At 39.3% G+C, this 19,638-nt stretch overlaps 2 protein-coding genes and 1 long non-coding RNA gene across 3 annotated transcripts in view; 1 reads left to right on the top strand and 2 right to left on the bottom strand.

The window, feature by feature from the left end:
- The window catches only part of sin3b (SIN3 transcription regulator family member B), a 29,940-nt gene extending 20,482 nt beyond the window's left edge, over positions 1 to 9,458 (bottom strand). Inside the window, exons 1-5 of the mRNA XM_036141210.1 lie at positions 8,980 to 9,458; positions 6,839 to 6,945; positions 5,011 to 5,164; positions 757 to 1,119; positions 284 to 439 (exon numbers count right to left, since the gene is read on the bottom strand). Coding sequence (XP_035997103.1) covers positions 284 to 439; positions 757 to 1,119; positions 5,011 to 5,164; positions 6,839 to 6,945; positions 8,980 to 9,090 — 891 coding nt within the window. The 5' untranslated portion in view covers positions 9,091 to 9,458. The remainder of the gene's footprint in view (positions 1 to 283; positions 440 to 756; positions 1,120 to 5,010; positions 5,165 to 6,838; positions 6,946 to 8,979) is intronic.
- Positions 9,459 to 9,637: 179 nt separating this feature from the next.
- LOC110369484 lies at positions 9,638 to 13,477 on the top strand. The gene is made up of 3 exons (XR_002429099.2): positions 9,638 to 9,795; positions 11,282 to 11,382; positions 12,690 to 13,477. It is a non-coding gene; the product is annotated as an uncharacterized LOC110369484 (long non-coding RNA).
- On the bottom strand, positions 9,941 to 18,989 carry haus5 (HAUS augmin-like complex, subunit 5). Its single transcript, XM_012877935.3, has 19 exons — positions 18,650 to 18,989; positions 18,502 to 18,564; positions 18,367 to 18,399; positions 17,624 to 17,648; positions 17,401 to 17,533; positions 16,237 to 16,396; positions 16,059 to 16,152; positions 15,782 to 15,873; positions 15,630 to 15,684; positions 15,360 to 15,487; positions 14,698 to 14,779; positions 14,458 to 14,612; positions 14,158 to 14,320; positions 13,993 to 14,073; positions 13,730 to 13,875; positions 12,683 to 12,779; positions 11,222 to 11,360; positions 10,979 to 11,111; positions 9,941 to 10,243 (listed from the first exon to the last, which is right to left on the bottom strand). Exons 1-19 carry the CDS (start codon positions 18,745 to 18,747, stop codon positions 10,141 to 10,143), a joined length of 1,980 nt encoding a protein of 659 aa, XP_012733389.2. The 5' UTR covers positions 18,748 to 18,989; the 3' UTR covers positions 9,941 to 10,140.
- Positions 18,990 to 19,638: the final 649 nt, after the last annotated feature.

The following is a 19,638-nucleotide window of genomic DNA, read 5'->3' as shown; positions in this document are numbered from 1 at the left end:
CTCTGCATGAATCTTTATATTTTTGTGACTAATTAACTCATCACTATTTTTTTTTTTTTTGCAAGAACTACAAAAACCAGAACAAAAAGGTCATCGTTTCATATCTAAACTTACAAAGAATGGAAAAAATGGAAACGGCAAAACACATTGATAATAATAGGGTTTAGATCCGTTCTAAAACCCTGCATTAATCCTGTAAAGGAAACCGGTGGTAAAAGTGAAAATTAGTCAAAATATTAACAAGCTTCCATTTGCTTTAACATCTGTTTATCGTTTGACCTACCAGTGATCTCTTAGCGTCGGGCAGGAACTGTCCGAACTCAGCAAGTAGGTCCTCTTGTCCCTTGAAGAGACTGGCAACTTTGGAAAAGACCTCATCTTCGGTCATCCCGCTGCTGCCTCGGCCGCCTCGACTCTCCTTCACCTCCAGCTGCTCCTTCTGAGGCGTGGCGGGGGAACAGAAGAAGAGGAAGGTAAAATAATTTAGTCTGGCTACATTTTACTGTTACTACTTGCAAGGCAGGTTATTCTATAAAAAAAAAATACAGCACTTGTGAGTTTTTAAGAATGCATTATTATTGTTTGGTTTTATTTTTTAAAAATTAACCCTAAGTAATGGAGGACATAATTCCTGAAATACCAGAGCGATCGTCTGGTTTCAAAACGTCCAGTCAGCAATAAAACCTCTGAGGCGGAAAAGGACAGGATAATAAAAAAGACCACTCAGTAACCACAATATTCCTTAATATTTGGTACCTGATAAGTATGAAGAATTTCTAGGAAGGCTCTATAAATCTCAGGGTGGTCCAGGAAACGGTTTTTAATCTTGTTTACATAGCTAATGGCACTGTCAAACTCTACGGGGCTCGTCTCTGAAGCAGGCGGGGACACAGACGAGGTGGTGGCCTGACTGTGGCCCTCTTTGCTTGGCAAAGGAAGAGAAAGTTTGCTGGGAGGCTCTGTGGGTCCTGCTGAAGTTGAAGATAAGTTGTCTGATGAGGGGGCCTTGGCGTCACTGCTCTGGGGTGGTGCTGCTTCTGAATGGACGGCGGGGGCACTACCTGAGGTGGCAGCCACTGCAGGAGTGGTCAGAGTCTTTGCCGGCTGTCCTGGTGATACCTGCAGGGCAGATCAATGGAAAATGGATTATTTCTGCTATGACAAATTAGAAAACAAGTAGCACCAGTCATAAGCAGCTTCAGTATATCAGCATGTTTTTTTTTTAGATTAAATATAACCTCATTTAGTTTGTTTTAAAGCTTCAATGAAAAGGCGTTATCAACACATGTATGTAGAATAATGATGGGCCGTTATAGCAGTTCTGGTAAACCTAACTATAAGCATCCACAGTTATATTATAGACAAACTAGTATTTCATAAATGCATTTGATAAAAACCACTTTGGTGTGAAACCTCAGACATTTTCAGAAACTGAAGATTGATCATAAAAGTATTAACTATATAGAGAACTAAACTATACTGTATAAGCAATGTCATGCTATTTAAAACATAGCAATTACAAAAGGTACACTCAGATGAAAGTTATTGGCCTTATCTTGGAATTCAGTTATATTACTATAGCCGTAAATGTCTATAAAAGAACATTTGTTTAAAACTAAGGTTTCATTTTTGAATCATTAAGAATTTAATTTGAAATAGTAACAGTCTTGGACTGAATCCCAGATCGCTTCACTGCATTTGTAATATTTCTAGCAACTCAGAGGGAGTGGACATCTTTCTAATCCCTAAAAACATATATATCTATATTTTTTTGGGACACACTTTGAAACTTAGTGAAATGAATTGCTCTAGAAAATCTGCTCAAAATTCCCAGAGGCAACATGTAGCAAGATCATCAACACTAATTAAAAAGGCACTTGAAGCTATAATTGCTACAAAATGCGGTTCTACCTTTAGGAATGGGTGAACAGTTATGCACGCTAAATTTTCTGCCATTTTCTCCAATTTTGTTTTTTACTTCACAATAAAATAATGTTTCATCTTTAAAGTTGTGAGCATGTTCTGTAAATAAATTCATGCAAACTCTCAATGTATTTAAATTGCAGGTTGTGAGGCAACAAAACATGAAAAACACGAAGGGGGTGGTGTTAATACTTCTGCCAGGCACTACTGTATATAAGGTTTTAATTACGACGACAGTGATAGATTGGTTATGAACGTGTAATTTCCCTGCCACACCACTAGTAGGCAGTACGTTTTTTGAAACTCAAAAACACGCACATGCGTACAAAAACTCCCTGCTTAAAAGGACACCACAATGAAGTCCTATTGCACACATGCCAGGGTTTCTCCGTATAGGTAGATTACGTTTTTTTCTGTGTACACGTCAATGAAGACAGGGGTGTTCTTAAAACGTTACACTCTGGAATTGATTTTTTAGTTGTTAGCCTTTTACACGAACAGTAGAATGCTAACAAAAAATCCCCTTTTCACAAAAAAACCTTTGTGTAAACACGGTTTAAGAATCTCTTCATCTTTTGATCAAAATGACTAAATAAATTACAGACCTATATTTAATCTTCTTTTCTTATTTAAATTTGAGAAAATAGTTGCTTATCAAGTACGTGATTATTTACAGAGTAATAACCTGTTTGAAGAGTTATGCTCTGGTTTCAGAGCTCATCATAGCGCTAAAACAGCTCTGGTGAAGGTCACTAATGATATTCTCATGGCTTCAGATAATGGACCTGTGTCTATACTTGTCCTGTCCTGAGTGTTGCATCTGATACAGTTAATCACAATATTATTTTAGAAAGACTCAAACATGCTGTAGAGATCAAGGGAACAACAATAGGCCGATTCTTCTACAAGTAGAATGGGAGGGAGATCTTTTAGTTATCAGGCTCCCACTTTGAGTCCCCGTCTACTTTTACGGCTAGGCCAAAAAAGCATATAGTTAAAATGGCTTAGGTTATCCTGAGCTATCGCTGTAGTTATGCTACACTTAGTTTAGGCTGCTTGAGGACACACAGGGCACTTTCCCTCTACTACTCTCCTACTTTGTATTATTTTCTATTATTAAAATTTTAGGTTCTGTTTCCGTCATTTCCTCTTCATAGAAGGGATAAAGCCGATACGATCCAATATAGACTTCCGATACCAATGTATTTTACAGATGGAAAATTCTGATCTAAGCTGAGTCTGTACTTTATTTTTTGCTGAAAAGTCCCCAGAGTCTCTGCTAGCTAAGTGCTAACTGTGGGAAGGATTTCCTTATTCCGCCTCTCATGATGCGATCCGTTTCCGTTCAGGAAATCCCTCCCACAACCAACTAGCAGAGTTGCACTGAGCCTAGCACCGTGGCTCACCAACTTTTAATTACAACACACGTACTATATGGAAATATGTTACATTACAAACGGCGCAAAGCAAGACCGTAACTTATGTTTACAAAGGCGCTGTACCGTTAAGCGGAAGCTTCACCCAACCTACATTACAACAAAGGTGAGCATCTGAAAAAGCCCCCCCCCCCACCAAAAGAGCACAGGGATTTTACCCAGAGGGACAGACTGTGCACGGACTTCATAGTCAAGCCTAACCATTTCATACAGTTCCCACACTTTTTGCAGAGTTGACGAAGCAGGGGTAGAAAGTTTGATGAGCAAGTGGAGCACCTAACGCCATTCCAAAATCAAGGTAAACTTACAACACGGTGACCGCTTTAGGGATGACAATGATTGTTTACACTTATTTTACTTTTTTTTTCAAAAGTCCTTGATTTGTTCCCGTTTTAGTTTATTTAGCTGTGGTTTTCGTCCTTTTGTGTAAATGACAAATCGAGCACTTGAGCTACGTGCATTTCTTTTCCAATGTGTTTTTATAGAGCAGATGGCAAATAAACCAAACTGTTATCCAAATTACAGTATTGAGATCAGAAGAGAAAGAACGCGGATCGGCACAGCTTTACTTCATGGTAGCTACACCTGGTCTGATGTTTACCTGTGACAAAAATCAGAAGGAGGGCAACGGATGAGCTACTGCTGCCAGCAGTTGCAGGTTCTCCTTTAGATGATGGCTTAGCACTGTCTTTCAATGGTTAACCCCATCTCTCTCCTAGACAAAGCTATTGGCTGAGCTTAGACTGTGACCCGCTGTATGTGTCCTCTTTCATCCTATACACTTGTAAACCGGCTCAGAGCTTATCTGCTTGGCTTCGTTTCTCTAGTAGATGAAGCCACTAAGGGGAGCTCGTACTGCATTTTTACTTTTCTCTCACAAAGATGGCCCTTCCCACGGAGCCTGGGTTTTCTTTTAAAGGGGAGACTTCCTTTCCACTGTTGCTATATGCACGATCGGCATAACTACGTGCTACAAGTCAATGACAGGAGGAAATCTGCGGGAGTTTCCTTAGAAAAGGTTTTAGTCATTTGGAATAAAAATACTCAACTCTATTGTGCAATAACTAGAATCAATTGAAATGTATGTACTTGACTCGGAATCTGTTTGCGATTTAATTTAATCGCTTTGGTAAAATGCCTTGAAACAACATGTGTTGTGATGAGGCACTATATACAATAAAAGAAATTGAATTGAAATTGATATATTGTGTTGACTTTAAAATGAACAGCTGCAGATAGTTTTTGGGTGCGTTTTAAAGATTTTGTTAAGTGTCAGTTTTATTATTTTATAAATATTTCAAATGGTAGTGTAGCCTACTGACGGGTCTTAGAAATGCTTCAGGGTGCAGAAATAATAAGACTATATAAAACTGACTGAAAGCAATACCTATCCATACACGATTTGTTAGTTACATGTTGAATATGAGCATCGCCACACGAAACATTTAGAATATTGTGAATTTTATACAGCTGGTTTGTGCCTAACCAATACAATAAGAGTTGACGCTTCAGTTCTGAATCATTTTACTACCAAGTGGATACATTTTATAGTGAATTTTACTGTAAATTCGACTCCATTTTTTCTTACGGTGGAACAAAGGATTGGTTTTGAATTATCTTTAGGGCTGTAGGAGAAAAAGGGACGTCTTACCTGCGTAGTGAACGGCGATTGGAGGAAAGCCATTCCATTCTTGGGGACCTCTATCCGATAGCCTGGTGGCAGGAAGGCATTGAAGCCCAAAACGAGGTCCGGGTGCCCATGAAATAGTTGTGACACCCTGTTTATAACCCCTGGCGTGTCGATGCTATTTAAGAAAAGCAGACAAACATGTCAACAATGTGGGTGAAACAAAAGAAAACAATTACTTTCATCTCTTAATGATGAAAACAAACTGGCTCAGAACCTGCAGATTAATTAGAAATAGAGTCTAGATAAATTGTATTACATCAATCTCTAGTTTAAAGAAATTAGCTGTTGCATAACTACAGTAGGACGTTTTCTGAAAAACCCACTAATGAGCTCTAAAGCAAAACAGTTGCTTCTTAGATATTAACATCGTGCAAAGTAACCCAACAATCATCCAACTTTCGAATTTCTTTATGCATGAGACAAACATCTATTGGCTCAAATCAACATAACAAGGAAGCAGCATTTTGTTGTTATTAAAGTTTCTCACAGCTACATTTTTAGATTTTTATAGAAGATTCGAATGAACATTGAAGCTGTTAGTAAATCAGTGTCATTCCAGAAATTTCTGCTGCTGGTTTTAGACAGAAAAACGCAGCTAAAGAAAACTGTTTATTTAACTCTTAATGCAATATAATGGAACTGGTTTGGATGCTTAAAAGGGGAGTGAAGGCTGGATCAAGCAAGTAGCATGTACTTAAAATGCAATGTGTAAATATTAAGGCTCAACTTGTAACAGTGCAATGAGAAGGTTGTTACTGAAAAACATGGAAGCACCAGGGTCCTTATCGAGACAAGACCCTATCATTATTAAATTAATTAAAATTAAATATTAATTATTAATCACATTATAGTAAAGAAAGAAGTTCCAGTCTACAAGATCAACACTTCTCAAAGACTTATGAAACATTGTTCTGGCCCAAAAACTGTTTATTTTTACAGTCACAGTGGCTTAGTGGGTAGCCTTCTTGCAACTGTAAGGCTGTGAGTTCCATTCCAGCTTTCCTCGTCACATGCCGATATGCCCGTGGGCAAGGCACTTAACCCCAAGTTGCCAACCGATCTGAACTTTGGTGCTTAAGTGTAGCGGGAGCCACTGAGCGCTCAAAGTCGTCGGCATGACTAGAAAAGTGCTACATAAATTCAGTCTATTTACCCTTTTAGTGGTTGTTCAAACTGAGATTCTCTAAAGCCTTTTTTATGCTTTTGTCAGGGAAAATGCCGTAAGTGCAAAGTGACGTTTGTACCCTGTAACTGTTAGATTTAGTCTTAAATTATTTTGATAAACATTAACATTCTCTTAAGTAAGCAGTCAAGACTTTTTGAGCATCATTTCCAACACAGATGCATGGTGGCACAGGTGGCATAAATAAAATAATCATTATTTGAAAGAGCATACAGCTGTTGTGGGATTTATTGAATGCTGTATAGTAAGCAGCCCTTAAAAACAGACTAGTGATATCAAAGCATGGACAAAAAACTCATAAGAGCAAGGAACTAATTGGTTTTCCACTGCAAGTTCAGTTTCAAGTACTTTCTGCAGCTTCAATTGTTACATTTTCTGCATTAATGATGATAAAGGTTTTAAGTTGGTGACAATAACACTGTTCTAAGAAGCTGAGGTTCCTGTATGCTGATTAGTCCTGGTTGTACAGCGGTCAAGAGCACAAACTGATTGAACACAAAGCCCTGGAGGCGAATAGGAACTGTAACAATTACAAAGTAACTACATGATAGTTAGAGTTTAAAAGATGACAACTTTTAATTTATTTACATATATAATCAGTGATACCTCTGTGACTTGAACTCTTTCATGATGTCTAGAAATTTGTTATATATGCCAGGGTCATTTGCAAAGCGTATTTTGACTTGATCCAGATATGACAAGGCATCTTCAACCTAAAGACAGAGAAAACAGGAAGAAGGAAGGAAAACAAAATGAGTCTCATTGTATAAATCATAGTCACATCTCAAGGTGTGTTGAATTGAAGGACATTACAAACTCTTGATGAGACATTATGGATGTAATAGCTGAAAAAAATATCACTTCCATTATAAAGCTTTTCAGATCTAAATATTAACAACCACATAACTCTTTTACTAAATTAACCAACTACAATTATAAAAACCTTGTGAGCAAGCATTTTCTTTCGGTGGGTTTGTGTAATGTCAGTTTCTTTAGGTGCTCATCTAAAATAGTGCTGCCAGAATCCTGACCAACACCAAGAAAGAAGAGCCCAATACTCAAAGTTACTCAAGCACCACAGTGCTTTAAGTGTTGATAAAAAAAAAAAAAAAAAAACAATCCAGAGTACATTGTCAAGTATGAACCATTCATTTCATGCTTTGATGTACAAATGAGGATCAGCTTTGCTTTCCTTTGTTGTTGTTTTTTTTGGAATAAAATACGTCAATCAACAGAACAATTTATTTTCTTTTATGGGTTTGCAGATACAAAAAAACTTAATCAGAATTTATGACGCAGATCTCTAAGAATCCCAAAATCTGCAAACAAAAACAAAAAAAGCCTGATCAGCATCTCTGGATAAAAATGGATACATGGTTTGCTTATGCTTCTCCCGCGTTTATCATAACTATGTTTAATTGACGTATTGGTAATGCTTGTACAGCCAACCACTTGTCTGCGTCTGAAATCTATGTTATTTTGTCGGTCATGTTGCAAAAGCTCTGATCTAGACACCTCAAATCACCATGTGCTTATTTAGTCTTACTAAATAAAATAAAAAAATCAGGGCTAAAAATAACAATTTGACTGCAAATCTCCTGTAAAAGACAAAAGGTTACAACCTATTTCTATAAAATGTGTGTGTCTGTTGCTGTATTTCTTATATCAAATGTCTTAACTCTAATTTAACAATGTTATTTGCAATATTTTTTGTGAAGAACTTTAAATACCCTTGTGCTATGCAAATTAAACAAGCCTTATTAACAGAACGGGCCTAACATTTCTTATACATATATACACACACATCGCTTGCGAGTAAACCTGTATTCTCGTTATGCATTTCTATATATAAACGCGTATAACCATAATGGGGTAAAAAGTGAAGATAGGGCCACAGTCTAATAGAAAGCTGCATAAATGCCTGCCTCCCTGCTAACATTTTCAATAAGCAATTTAAAAAAGAAGGGGGGAAAGCAGCTTTGTGACGCCGTTTATAAATCTAAACTACCTAGAATTAGAAAATAAATAAATAAAGCAAAGCTTTGTCGCCAACAGTCTAAAGAGGGTTATTGTAGCTAACGCTAGCCGTCTGACGAAAAATAAGTCCCCCAACACTAAAAGCTACACCCAGCCGCATACACATTTACACAATACGATCAGTCCCCGCTGGGTCCTGGCCAACTGTATTGTGTCGGCCGGAGCAAAGCGTTTTGATTAAAAAAAAAAACACACACACACACACACACACAACAAAAACAAAAAAAACACCGCAGCCACAAAGACATGTGAAAACGAAGCTGCTAATCAACTGAAGTAGCCCTTTTCTCGGCTGGCCTGGCTTTACGTCCTCCACTTTGTTCGAGCTGGCTGAGAGAGAGAGAGAAGAAAAAAAATCCAACAAGAAGGAACTTCCCACAACCGAGCTCAGACTAAATGTTTGCTCACAGCAAGCTGCCCCTGATGGCGTAAATACACACAGAGAGAGAGAGAGACAAAATAAAAAAAAAGTACAATAAACTGAGCGCCCCGACTGTCAGCCGGGCTTTTGTTAAAGACAAAAAAAACAGCTTCCACGTCTAACCTTGCATGTCAGCGTTCGGCTGGTCGGCGATGAATTACTTTTATTATTAGCCCAGCGAGCTAGCAGCCGTTAGCCAGCCGTTCCTTTCACTACTCTCGACGGTTACCCCGGAGCAACAAAATGGTTGAGACACTTTTCCTCGCCGTCGTGCCCGCGGTCCTCTTACCTTGAGCTTCTGGAAGTGCTGCTGCTGCACTTGCTTTTGTGTTATCACGTAAGGCTTGTCTTGGATTTGGTTTATTTGCTTGGCGGCGCTGTGCGCCTGAATCTTCGCCATTATCTTCCCCGGCGCAGGGAGGCTCGAGAGAGCCGCAAGCACAACTTGAGAGGGAAGCTCCGCGCGGCGTTGCCCCCCGGTTGTTGGCTAGGCGACGAACCGTGTTCTCGGTTGGGGAGCCAGCCTGCCAGCGAGCAGCGGCAGACCCTACTTTGCTTAGCTGGACAGTCTCGACGAGCAGAGAGAAAGAGAGAGGGAGCGATACGGAGAGAGAGCGAGAGAGAGAGGGGGGAAAGCAGGCAAAAAAGACGGGAAACCCAGCAGAGTGGAGAGTGATGACAGACGAGCTGCTACTCGCTGCGACTTTGACCGAACATCGCGAGCCGAATCAGGCGAACGGAAAGCACGGAAGAGTCGGTCTGCAAGCTCGGAGACAATGGTTGTCGTTTTTTTTTTTTTTTTTTTTACGTATTTAAAATAACTATCGCCTGTCTCTTTAAATTCGGCGGCGGCGGTCTATCTTGGCGTCCGGAAGCCAGAGTAGGAGTGAAAAATAAGAAGAAGAAAAAAAAAAAAGAAATAAAAAACGGAGTGAAAAATTGAAGTGCGCAGCCGCAGCGATGGGAGGAGCCGAGCTCACAAGAATCAGATTGCTCCACTCCCCCTTCACTGCTACAAAAGAACAATGTTGCCCCGTGTAAAACGATAGCCGCATACTCACTTACGCTGGAAATAAAACTGCAAGAACGACGCTCTGCATGCCAGGTACCCCCTTTATGCAATTCATACCCATACTAAAAAAAAAACAACAACATATGACGAACATTTAGCGATCTTTAGCATTTCTCAGCGCAAAAGCAAAGGCATTCCTGCACAGCTGGGTTGGATCATTTAAAAAAAAGAGACAAAATGCATTTAAAAAGGTGTAATTTTAATGTATTATGTAAAACACGATGACAAATATTAGGAGCAACAACAAATGTAAAACACATGGGGAAAATGACAGTAATTTTAATTATATTTTGGATTTTGTCAACTCAGTGGAGTAATTTTGTATTTAAAGAGGAGACTAAAGCAGTTCCTCTAGTTTTGAACCCTTGAGGGAAAAAACTATGAAGCTTTTGCTGCAAGTTTCCACCTCTGAAGCCACTGCTGGAAAGTCAGTCCTCCTTTACTGAGCTCAGGTAGAACACGCTGGGCTGGTTTGTCCCACCTACATGTTTGGAAATGCAAAACAAAAACAGATTATTATGTTTATGTTTAATGCACTTGGAAAGCAAAAATAGCAATTTGATGGAAATGGCACATTCTAAGACATTAATGCTAATTGCCATCTGACCAATAGCTTAGGGAAAACTCAATCTTTCAGTAATAAAACTAAATATTATATTAAGCATAAAATGTCTTCTGTCAAGCAAATCAAACTTATTTTTCAGAAGTTATTGGTATTCAGTATTCAGAAAATACAGTACATGGAAACCAAATAGTTTGTTTACAATATGAGTGAAGAAACGGAAGAAATGGCAATGCGCTGGCACAAAAAGGGGGTATGAATTGGTCGGGGGGGGGGGACACTGAACAAAAGCCAAACCAAGCCTGTGTGAACACGGGCCTTTGTAACCCAATACTGTAATGTGTATTAAAATTATTGCAGATTGCAGCTACAATAGGAAAGTAGCTGTGGAGAGGGTATTCATAAAATGCTCTTAGACAGACAGTCTCTCGCATTCATTTTCCCTTGTAGGTGTAGGTGTGGTTTGGGTAGTGAACATACTGCATAAGCCGTCGCGTGGGGGAAGTATAATATTATTGGGGGAACAAAAACATTTTCAAAGCACAACGGGGTTTAAAATAAGAAGTTATTTTTTTACATGTGTTCTAAAAAAAAAAAAAAAAAAAAAAAAAACTAGCTTTAAAGCCAGTTATCTACTCCAGAAGTTTCCCTCACCAGTAGGAGATGGCGGTCTTGACTTGGGCTCCATAAGAAAGACCCTGACTACAGCGGTTGGCGAGACCTCTGGCTCTTGGTAGCAAAGATTTCAGAAGTTTTTGATCCTCCTCCTTGACTTTGGACAACAAAGCTGGAAAAAAAAAAAAAACTTTTACTAAACATGCTATACACTTTGCAAGCCAAATAAAAAACAAAAACAAAAAAAACAACTTACAGGCTGTTTTCAATTTCCGTTCATACCTTTTTGATCAGATGCACGCAGTTGTTCAGAGTCCTTTTCCACTTTCTGCATCGTGGCAGAGTAAAGCTGCAGCAACTCCCGCAGAAAATGCAGCTCAAGCTGCTGGGATTGCAACTGGGAGCACAACTCCTCTGGAGCCTGAAGCGTAGGCATGGAAAAGGTTAGTTACTGTCAAAAAAAAAAAAAACACATTCAACTAAAGTAGAAATCGAAGCCTTTTAAGAAACCTCTGCCTCCTCTAAACCAACCTGAGCATGTTTAAAGATGAACTAATGACATTTGTAAGTAAGAACAGACAGCAAGCGCTGTAACTGAGAATGTTAAACATACTTTATTTTGTTACTGTTTTTTAGTATTTCTATGATTAAGAATAAAGGCAGCTCCAGTTCAGTTCACCCCTTTTACTAATATGTAAAACCATTTTGTACACGTGTCGCCAATTTGTCCCCAACTCTTTCTATTTCTCACCTGTAAACAAACAAACACACACAAGAACTTAACCATTGTGCATCACTTTATAACGCTTGGTTATTATGCATTTTAATGATTCGTGGAGATAAATCACTAAAATGCTGAAATATAATACAAATCAACTTGTCTATTTTTCTCTGAGGGTGGTTCGGATTCTTTTGGGGTCCAGTAAATAATATTTGGATTTACCTGAAATTATATCAACAATGAGTGATTTTCCAATACTGTGAAGCTCTAGTTTAAAAAAAAATCAATAAGCAAAGCATTAACAAAATGTCCTCAGGGTGGTACTAAAAGACAGATGGTCAGATCTATTGTGTCAAAAAAGTTAGGAACAAAATTACAAAAAAAAAAAATTGCACAATATTTAATATCAGAAACCTTTGCGTCAGCTCATCAGCTGTGCTCCACTGCATGCAAGCCACTTTTGCTGATAAGTAGCACAGGCTGTCAACAGTTTGGTTATCTGGGCTTCTGATCATAAAACCTACATTTTTTTTAATGGCAATTTTTATTTCCTCTTAATGCTATAGCTTTTTATTGCCATATCTTATTTTTGATCATTATCAAGCAAATACCAGAATTTTCTATTTCCACACGGACATAAGTAAGACTGTTTTTTTAATGCTTTTGCTAACTTTTATTTTATCCACTTTGCATCAAGCGCCTAAACCATTTTAAGATAAGATAAGATAGGCTTTATTGATCTCACATTGGAGAAATTCACATGTCACATCGGCTCAGTAATCAGCAATCAGAAGAAGAAGGTTCCAAAGTAGGACAAGGTGCATCAGGTATATACAGTGTGTCCCCGTTTATACAGTGGATCAAAAAGAAGTTATAATAAAATAAAGATAAAAATACAAAATAAAACTAAGGCAGAGGATGTCTTATGTACATTCACGGTGACTTATATACATGTGTATTGACATATATTCAGGTGTAATAGCAGCAGAAGTCACTTCTACTTCTTACTTCCCAATATTCACCTTATAGAAGGGGAACGCCAGGCTCTGACGCAGGCTGTTGAAGCTGGAGGCCTGCAAGCGGTGAATGGACAACCACGACGCAGGAACTCTTTGTACTCTGAATCAAGAGGGGAAAAGACATTAGCAAATGTCAAAACAAGTTTCACATTACATAGTCGCTAAAGAGTTTGGCATGCATATGTATCCACTCCCCCTTACTCTGAAGTCCCCATTTAAAAGCCAATGAAAAGAATTCCTATCAGAAGTTGCCTATTCAGTCACTTAAATCCATTTGTATGCGATTCAGTTATCTAAATCCAGCTGTTCTGTGAAGGCTCCAGAGGTTTGTTAGAGAACATCAGTGAACAAACAGGAAATCAGGAAGACAAAGAAACAGACAGGTTAGGGATATAACTGTGGAGAAGCAGGGTTAGGGTCTAAATCCTTTAAATGCTAACAGTTCTTCATCCATAAATTGGAAATGGTATGCTACAACTGCAAACCCATCAAAACTGACGGGCCAGAAGAGGAGAGCATTAACCAGAGAAGCAGTCAAGTGGCTTATGGTCATTTTGGAGGAGCTGCAGACATCCACAGCTCAGGTGGGAGACTCTGTTGACAGAACGATTAGCTGACCACCAGCAAATGGCAAGAAGAAAAATCACGAACGTCTCCTTTGCAGTTTGTTACAATATTGGGGACACAGCAACATGAAACCGGGTGTTCTGATTGGAAGTGACCAAAGCGGTCTACGTGTAAAATGCAATGTGTGGAAGTAATAAATCCTCCTGATTATGTTTTTAGTAGTATATACTATTTTATAAGTCACAATGTTTTTTTTTTGTTTGTTTGTTTTTTTGCTGGGTACTGTTTCTTCTTCTGTGAATCTGTAATTCATCTTTAAGGAATCAAACTTGACACACTGAGAAGAACACTGGTCAGCTACTTTGAGGTGTGGTAAAGGATGCGACACGATATTTGTTGCGTTATCTAGACGTTACTATTTTACCCATTTCAAGCACAGTTTCAGATCTACGTTCTTTAGCTATCATCACCATGTGCTCTTACCCATCCACAGTCCTGCGGTCCAAAGCAAGAAGCGAAACTACTCCAAACTGTTTGGCCTCTTTAGAAACAGAGTTTCGTAGACCGCTGGCTGCACCTACTACGTCCTCAAACTGTGGCACAAGCTTTTCCTCAATAAATTCCTGCAACTGAAAGAAAAAAAGGGGGATGGAGCTCATGTCAACAGGAAAGCAAATGTCCCAACAGCATTTCAGTCATTTAAAGTCTTCTGTAATCATAAATGAACCAAAGGTTTACATTCAGACCTCTTTATGAAGATTAATCAGCTGCATTTTAGCTGAGGAGTTCCCCTTTATCAGACCTCTCAATTGCTCCTGCCTTAGAGCCTGCCAAAAAAAACCAAAACATGTTTTTGGATGTCTACAAAAATTGAACCAGTAATGATAATAGTAATAATTATTCCTTCCCACCACTAGGTCTCTGAAGTCCAGAATGCTCTGCCACTGACTGCGAAGATTTCTCAGTGCCTCCTGACGGTTCCTGGCATGTTGGTCGAGTTGAATACAGCAATCTCTGATATGATCCCGAGCTGCTGCCTGCATTACACACTGCAGTTCCACCTCCAACGCTGACCTTTAAACAATTCAGAGATGACATTTTAAATGACTATAGTAAATTAAACAATCAACATTCACAGATTATCTGGCCCAAAATTACACCTTGAATTGGAAGAAAAGAAAAAAAAGAACCTGCGCTATTGTTGGACTTACAGTGCTAAACTGTCATTGAGGTTTCCGTCTGCGATACCAGACACCTCTTGCTCAGCCTCTTTCTTACGAGCCTTCAACACATTCTTGAGCTGCTGGACTCTGGACCGAGTTTGGGACAGCTCCATCTGACTCTGCTGCACCTCTTCCCAAGCAGCCTAAAGCAAGGAGCATGATTAAATCCAACACACAACAGCACTTATAAAAAAAAAACAATACTAAATGTCGGAGAATATTTCGCACCTCTAGGAGAGTCTTGACAGGTGGTAACTCATCACACTCCTCTGCTGAGATATCCAAAAGGTGATCGCTTTCAAATCGGAATCTGCAAAGAGTATGGGGCAGATTTACCTGACTCCGCCAGATAGATTTGCTCCGCATATCCATCTGGAAACCTTCCGTTGAAGTAATTTTGGGAAGGGGCGAAAATACTGGTTAGCTGATTGGCCTATGTTGGTGATAGACGGGCCAAATAAACCAATCAGATTCCTCGTCGCTCTGTTACGAGCGACGACGAAAACACAACCACAAGCCAAGCTACTCTTGCTGCTGCAGGTAAAGGCTCGTTAGCTCAGCAAAGAAATACTCTGTAATTCCGATAAAACTTGCTCGATAGCCACGCTAACGCTAGTTTCATCGGCTGAAGCCGCCATGTTCTTTAGACTGAACTGTCGCACTTCCCGTTGCGTCACACCTCAACCCGCCTCAAAGCCAACGCTGATTGGACGTTCGTTTGGTGAACGGCTCCAAATTTTCTTCAACGGAGGGTAGCCAGACTGATCTGCGAGTGAAACCTTGAAAGCTCGCGAGATCTGGATGGTCTCACGAGGCTAGGGGCAGATAACTCTGCCACTAAATACTCCTAATTTGAACAAAACGCATCAAAACGACATGCAGTTACTTACCGCAGAGTGGCCACGTCCTGCGTCACATTCAAAGAAGCTAGTATGTCCTGCAGAGACTTTAGCTCTGTTACAGCTAAATGCTGCAGCGCTGAGAGGACATGGCCTGGAGGGTAGCTGCTCAACACTTTCTGATGAAATGAGAGAAAAAAAGCAATTAATTAAAAAAAAAAGTAATCATTTTACAGATCGGGACCTCTGGCGAGCCTAGGATACGTAACAGTATTTGCACATGTGTAAAAATAAACCCTGGAAGACCCTAAATGCACCGACCTCAGCAGTACTGAGCCAGTGCTGAAACACAGCCGTCCTCTGTTCACGAGTCATGCTGGAAGGATGAAACAATGCAATAAAAAAATAAAAAAAAAAGGTCACATCTTTGAAAATGAATATGTTCAAAACAGTGCGACAACTGTTGTTTTTACCTTCTGGGTGCAGAGTGCTGCACTTTCACTTCGCTCTCCTGTAAACAGCGGAAGAAGTGGATCCTGTCTTCGCTCAGCTCCCTCAGCTCACGCTGACAGAAACACAAGCAGGAAAGAGTCAGCTTCTTCACATGTGAGATGAAACTCTAGGCAATGCGCACATTTTCCAGTATTATTTTTGAATTCTCAATTTGGTCTTCTGAATTTACCTGGAGGTGCAACAGTGCTTTATATAATGAGTCTGATAAGAAATCCAACAGAAATCTGAAGCTCCTACCAGGACTTGAGGCACTGCTGCCGCCTTTGAATTGAGGCCCTCAGCTACGCTGCTGGAGGACTCGTCCTCAAACGACACCTCAGTCTCGGCTTTCCTACAATGCAACAAATCGATTCGTGACAGATATTTTTTAAATGTCTATAATCATATCTATTATCTGTGTGGATTTTCTGCTAACCTCTCCATCTGCTCCAGCACCAGGCAGCGGCCGCTTATCTTCTGCACATCGTCAGAGAGAGCCTTACGGCTGAGGACGCTGCGCTGTCTGAACGCCTTCAGGAGCAGTTCTCGGGTCTGGCTTTCCTCTATTTTAGTCCAGATGCGATTGATAGATTGCTCTAGAATTAGTAGTGAAAGTATCTTTAGTACAGAATCTTGGCACAAAAGAAAATACAGAGAAACACACTGCCCTGTAGCAGAGCGATATTTTAAAAGGGGCTGTGACAACAAATTTCCTTTTTCTGAGGTTTTGGGGGTATAATACAATCTGTTGATCACTGATGAGGCCGTGTTAATGTCTAAACTGAATACCAAAGGACCTGCTCAGGGACAATCAGCTTTGTTGCTTTGCTCAAAAACGGTCAGATCGGAAAACGAGTTTTCTGTCTACGTAATTCTCCCATCAGAGCAAGCACATCAACTTAGTAGAGCATATCATTACTGTACCCAAATGTTTTACTGAGGCGGGACATTTGGCATGACAGAACAAGCTGCTGTTATTGTTTTTGTTGTGAAACTCGTTGGAGAATTTACATATGCAGCAATATCAACTACATGAGATGGTTTACACAGTGATGTCATGGCACCTTTAACTCACAAACAACTCATTTATATTAATGTGTGTAATATCTCAAACGCAACCCTTTAGACAGACAGATTATATTTCAACTCCCATGCATTCGCCCTGTGCGTGGTATTAATATACTTGGTCAGTTCAGTGAACCTGCTTTGCCCATATGCCAACACTTGAAAGATATCAGGGGTCAGGGCTCTTGGATAATGGTAGGGACACGCCGGTGATGTAGGAAAAGAGGATGGGAGAGGAAAATGTGGTCTATGGCAGCGGATTCTTTTTTTAATTACAATAGTCAATATCACAGTTGCGTTGTATGTTTAATACATATTGTGCAGTCTACTCTTCCCCCCCAAAAAAATCTGTTTTAAACTGCTTGAAACCAAATTATATGCTAGTGACAACATTGGAAAATAGATAAAATTAGAAACTGTCACATTTTCTTCACTAATCTGTTTAGATTTACATTGGTGAGTGCACAATCCCTTTGCAACGCAAAATGTATAAATATGTCAAGTTATATTGGTTAATTTTTGATGAAGGACAAACCTTGTGTGGCCATTTGTTCCTCGGTTCCCCTGATCCAAGAGTCCAGTTGACTGATCTCGGCTCTCAGCTGCTCTATTTTGGTCTGAAGCTCTTTCCGTTTTGCTGCCTCACTTTGGCCTTGAGTTTGAATCAACTGTGCACATAAACACCCAAAACCAAAGTGAAATTCCACTGATTGTAAAATTGAATTAGACCTAATGAGAGAATGAAAAGCAACACCTACCTCCTTGTCTTGTAGTATTTTGTACCTTTGAAGTCATACAGTGAAGGACATTAACAGGTAACACAGTAAATAAAATACAGATTTGCAGGAGAACAGAGACAAAGGCACTGTTGAAAATATGTAAATGTGTACAATTGGGCATGGGCCGGTCACCTGTATGAAAAGCCAACTGATTCCGGTATGAAAAGCCAACCAAGCTGGTTTACCTGAGTACCTAGTCTAAATAATCAACCAGCTAATAACAGCTTTTTATACTCAAAGTGTTCTATACATCTTTATCTAAATAATCATGATTACTGTGTGATATTTATATCCAAGGATGTACACGAAAACCACCTAAAATCATGCCTAAATGCAATGTATGGCTGTCATTTCTTGACATATAATCAAATAGGGGTCTAAGTCATGGTGGAGGAACTACCAGCTAACCAGAATATTGAATGTTTATGGAATTTTTATAGTGGTGTTTTATGTGTAAATGCAGTGTGACGCATAGTTTGGACTATGTAGCAGCCAGAGTCTGTAACCCAAATCAAATTTCCTTTGGGACAATAAAGTTTATCTATCTATCTATCTATCTATCTATCTATCTATCTATCTATTATACAAACTAAATTGTGGATTAAGAACAACGTGAGCTATTTTCTGCCTCAATTACATTATCTATCCACATAATATAATAAGAATCCATTTCCTTGTATAGATGCAGGTTTAAAACATAAGTCAGAGCAAGCAAAGGATACCACTGAAGATTGCCTCGCATGATCCTCACATTCCTTTGAAAAACAGATTTGTATCATAAGCATGTAATAAATTGTTTTTCTCAACACCAAATTGCACAGTGTACATAGATTAAATTAGGGAAAAGCAGTGCTGACCTCTGTTGGAAGACGTGTTGGATCATGTATTTCCATATTGACTTTCCACTCCCAACACATAGTCTGGAGAGAGAGAAAAAACAACATTGCTTCAAGACAGCAAATAAAGGGGGTGGATTTACATTTAGTAATTCCAGAAGTAACTCACGTTTTTAAATAGTTGTCATTGGGCAGGCTGTCTGGAGGCAGATTGAATTCCTCAGTGGCCCAGCGTTTCAGTTCTTTCACCAGATTTCTATCCGCCATCCCAGTTAACAGCAAAAGTCGAGCTAGCTAAAGTTAGCAACAACGACGACTTAGTTTGCTTTAGAAGTAAACAACGTTTGGCGGCTTACACTATTAAACCTGCTTTACTCCACTTGGAGCGCAGCTTTACTTCCACAGACTACCCGGAAAATATAAATAATAACATGCACGTATTTGAAATGTTTGGACCTTCAACTTCCCGCCCGCGCACCATACTTCCGGTCAGCGTTTCCGTGGAGACAGCGCCCCCTCTCTTCACAGTCGGTCGTTGCCACGGTTACGGCGACTCGATTTGAAATAAAAAAGTAAAAATGAATGTCTCTTCAAGTTCAAGGTAATTTTATTAGAAAGTCAACAATATTAATAATGTTTGAATAGTATTCAAATAATATTATGCTTGAATAAGAATATTAAGAATTAAAAAGGAGTACATTTTCAGCAAAATGCTAAGTGATTCGCACTCACAGCAACATGCAAAAAAAAAAATTTAAAATAAAAACGTCATCTCTTATTTATTTATTCATTTGTTTATTTGTTGCTCCCAAATGAACCTTGACTTCTTCCATTCTTATGGTACAAATCAAATTTTCCTCAGGGTTGTCTAAAATCTTTCAAAGTTGAGGCTTTGAATTTGGTTAAGTGGACACTTTCACAAGAATTGTTTAGTTTGTGAAGGGTCTTAACTTGAGCACTTTCGAGGGGGGAAAAAATTCATATAAGTCATATAAGTCATATAATAGGCGGCTTATTAAATAAAATGACAATACATTGGATACTTGAGCAGTTTGTTGAAGCAGTATGTACACAATGTACTCTCAGTTTTCTCAGTTGAAACAGACCCATCTGTCTGACTCAGTGAGTGTAATGAGCTGTGGTTATGTTGTGGTGACA

The sequence above is a fragment of the Fundulus heteroclitus genome, chromosome 9, assembly GCF_011125445.2.
Source record: "Fundulus heteroclitus isolate FHET01 chromosome 9, MU-UCD_Fhet_4.1, whole genome shotgun sequence".
NCBI classification, from domain to species: domain Eukaryota; kingdom Metazoa; phylum Chordata; class Actinopteri; order Cyprinodontiformes; family Fundulidae; genus Fundulus; species Fundulus heteroclitus.
Note: the sequence above shows the minus strand (reverse complement) of the source record. Positions and strands in the feature narration are given on the sequence as shown.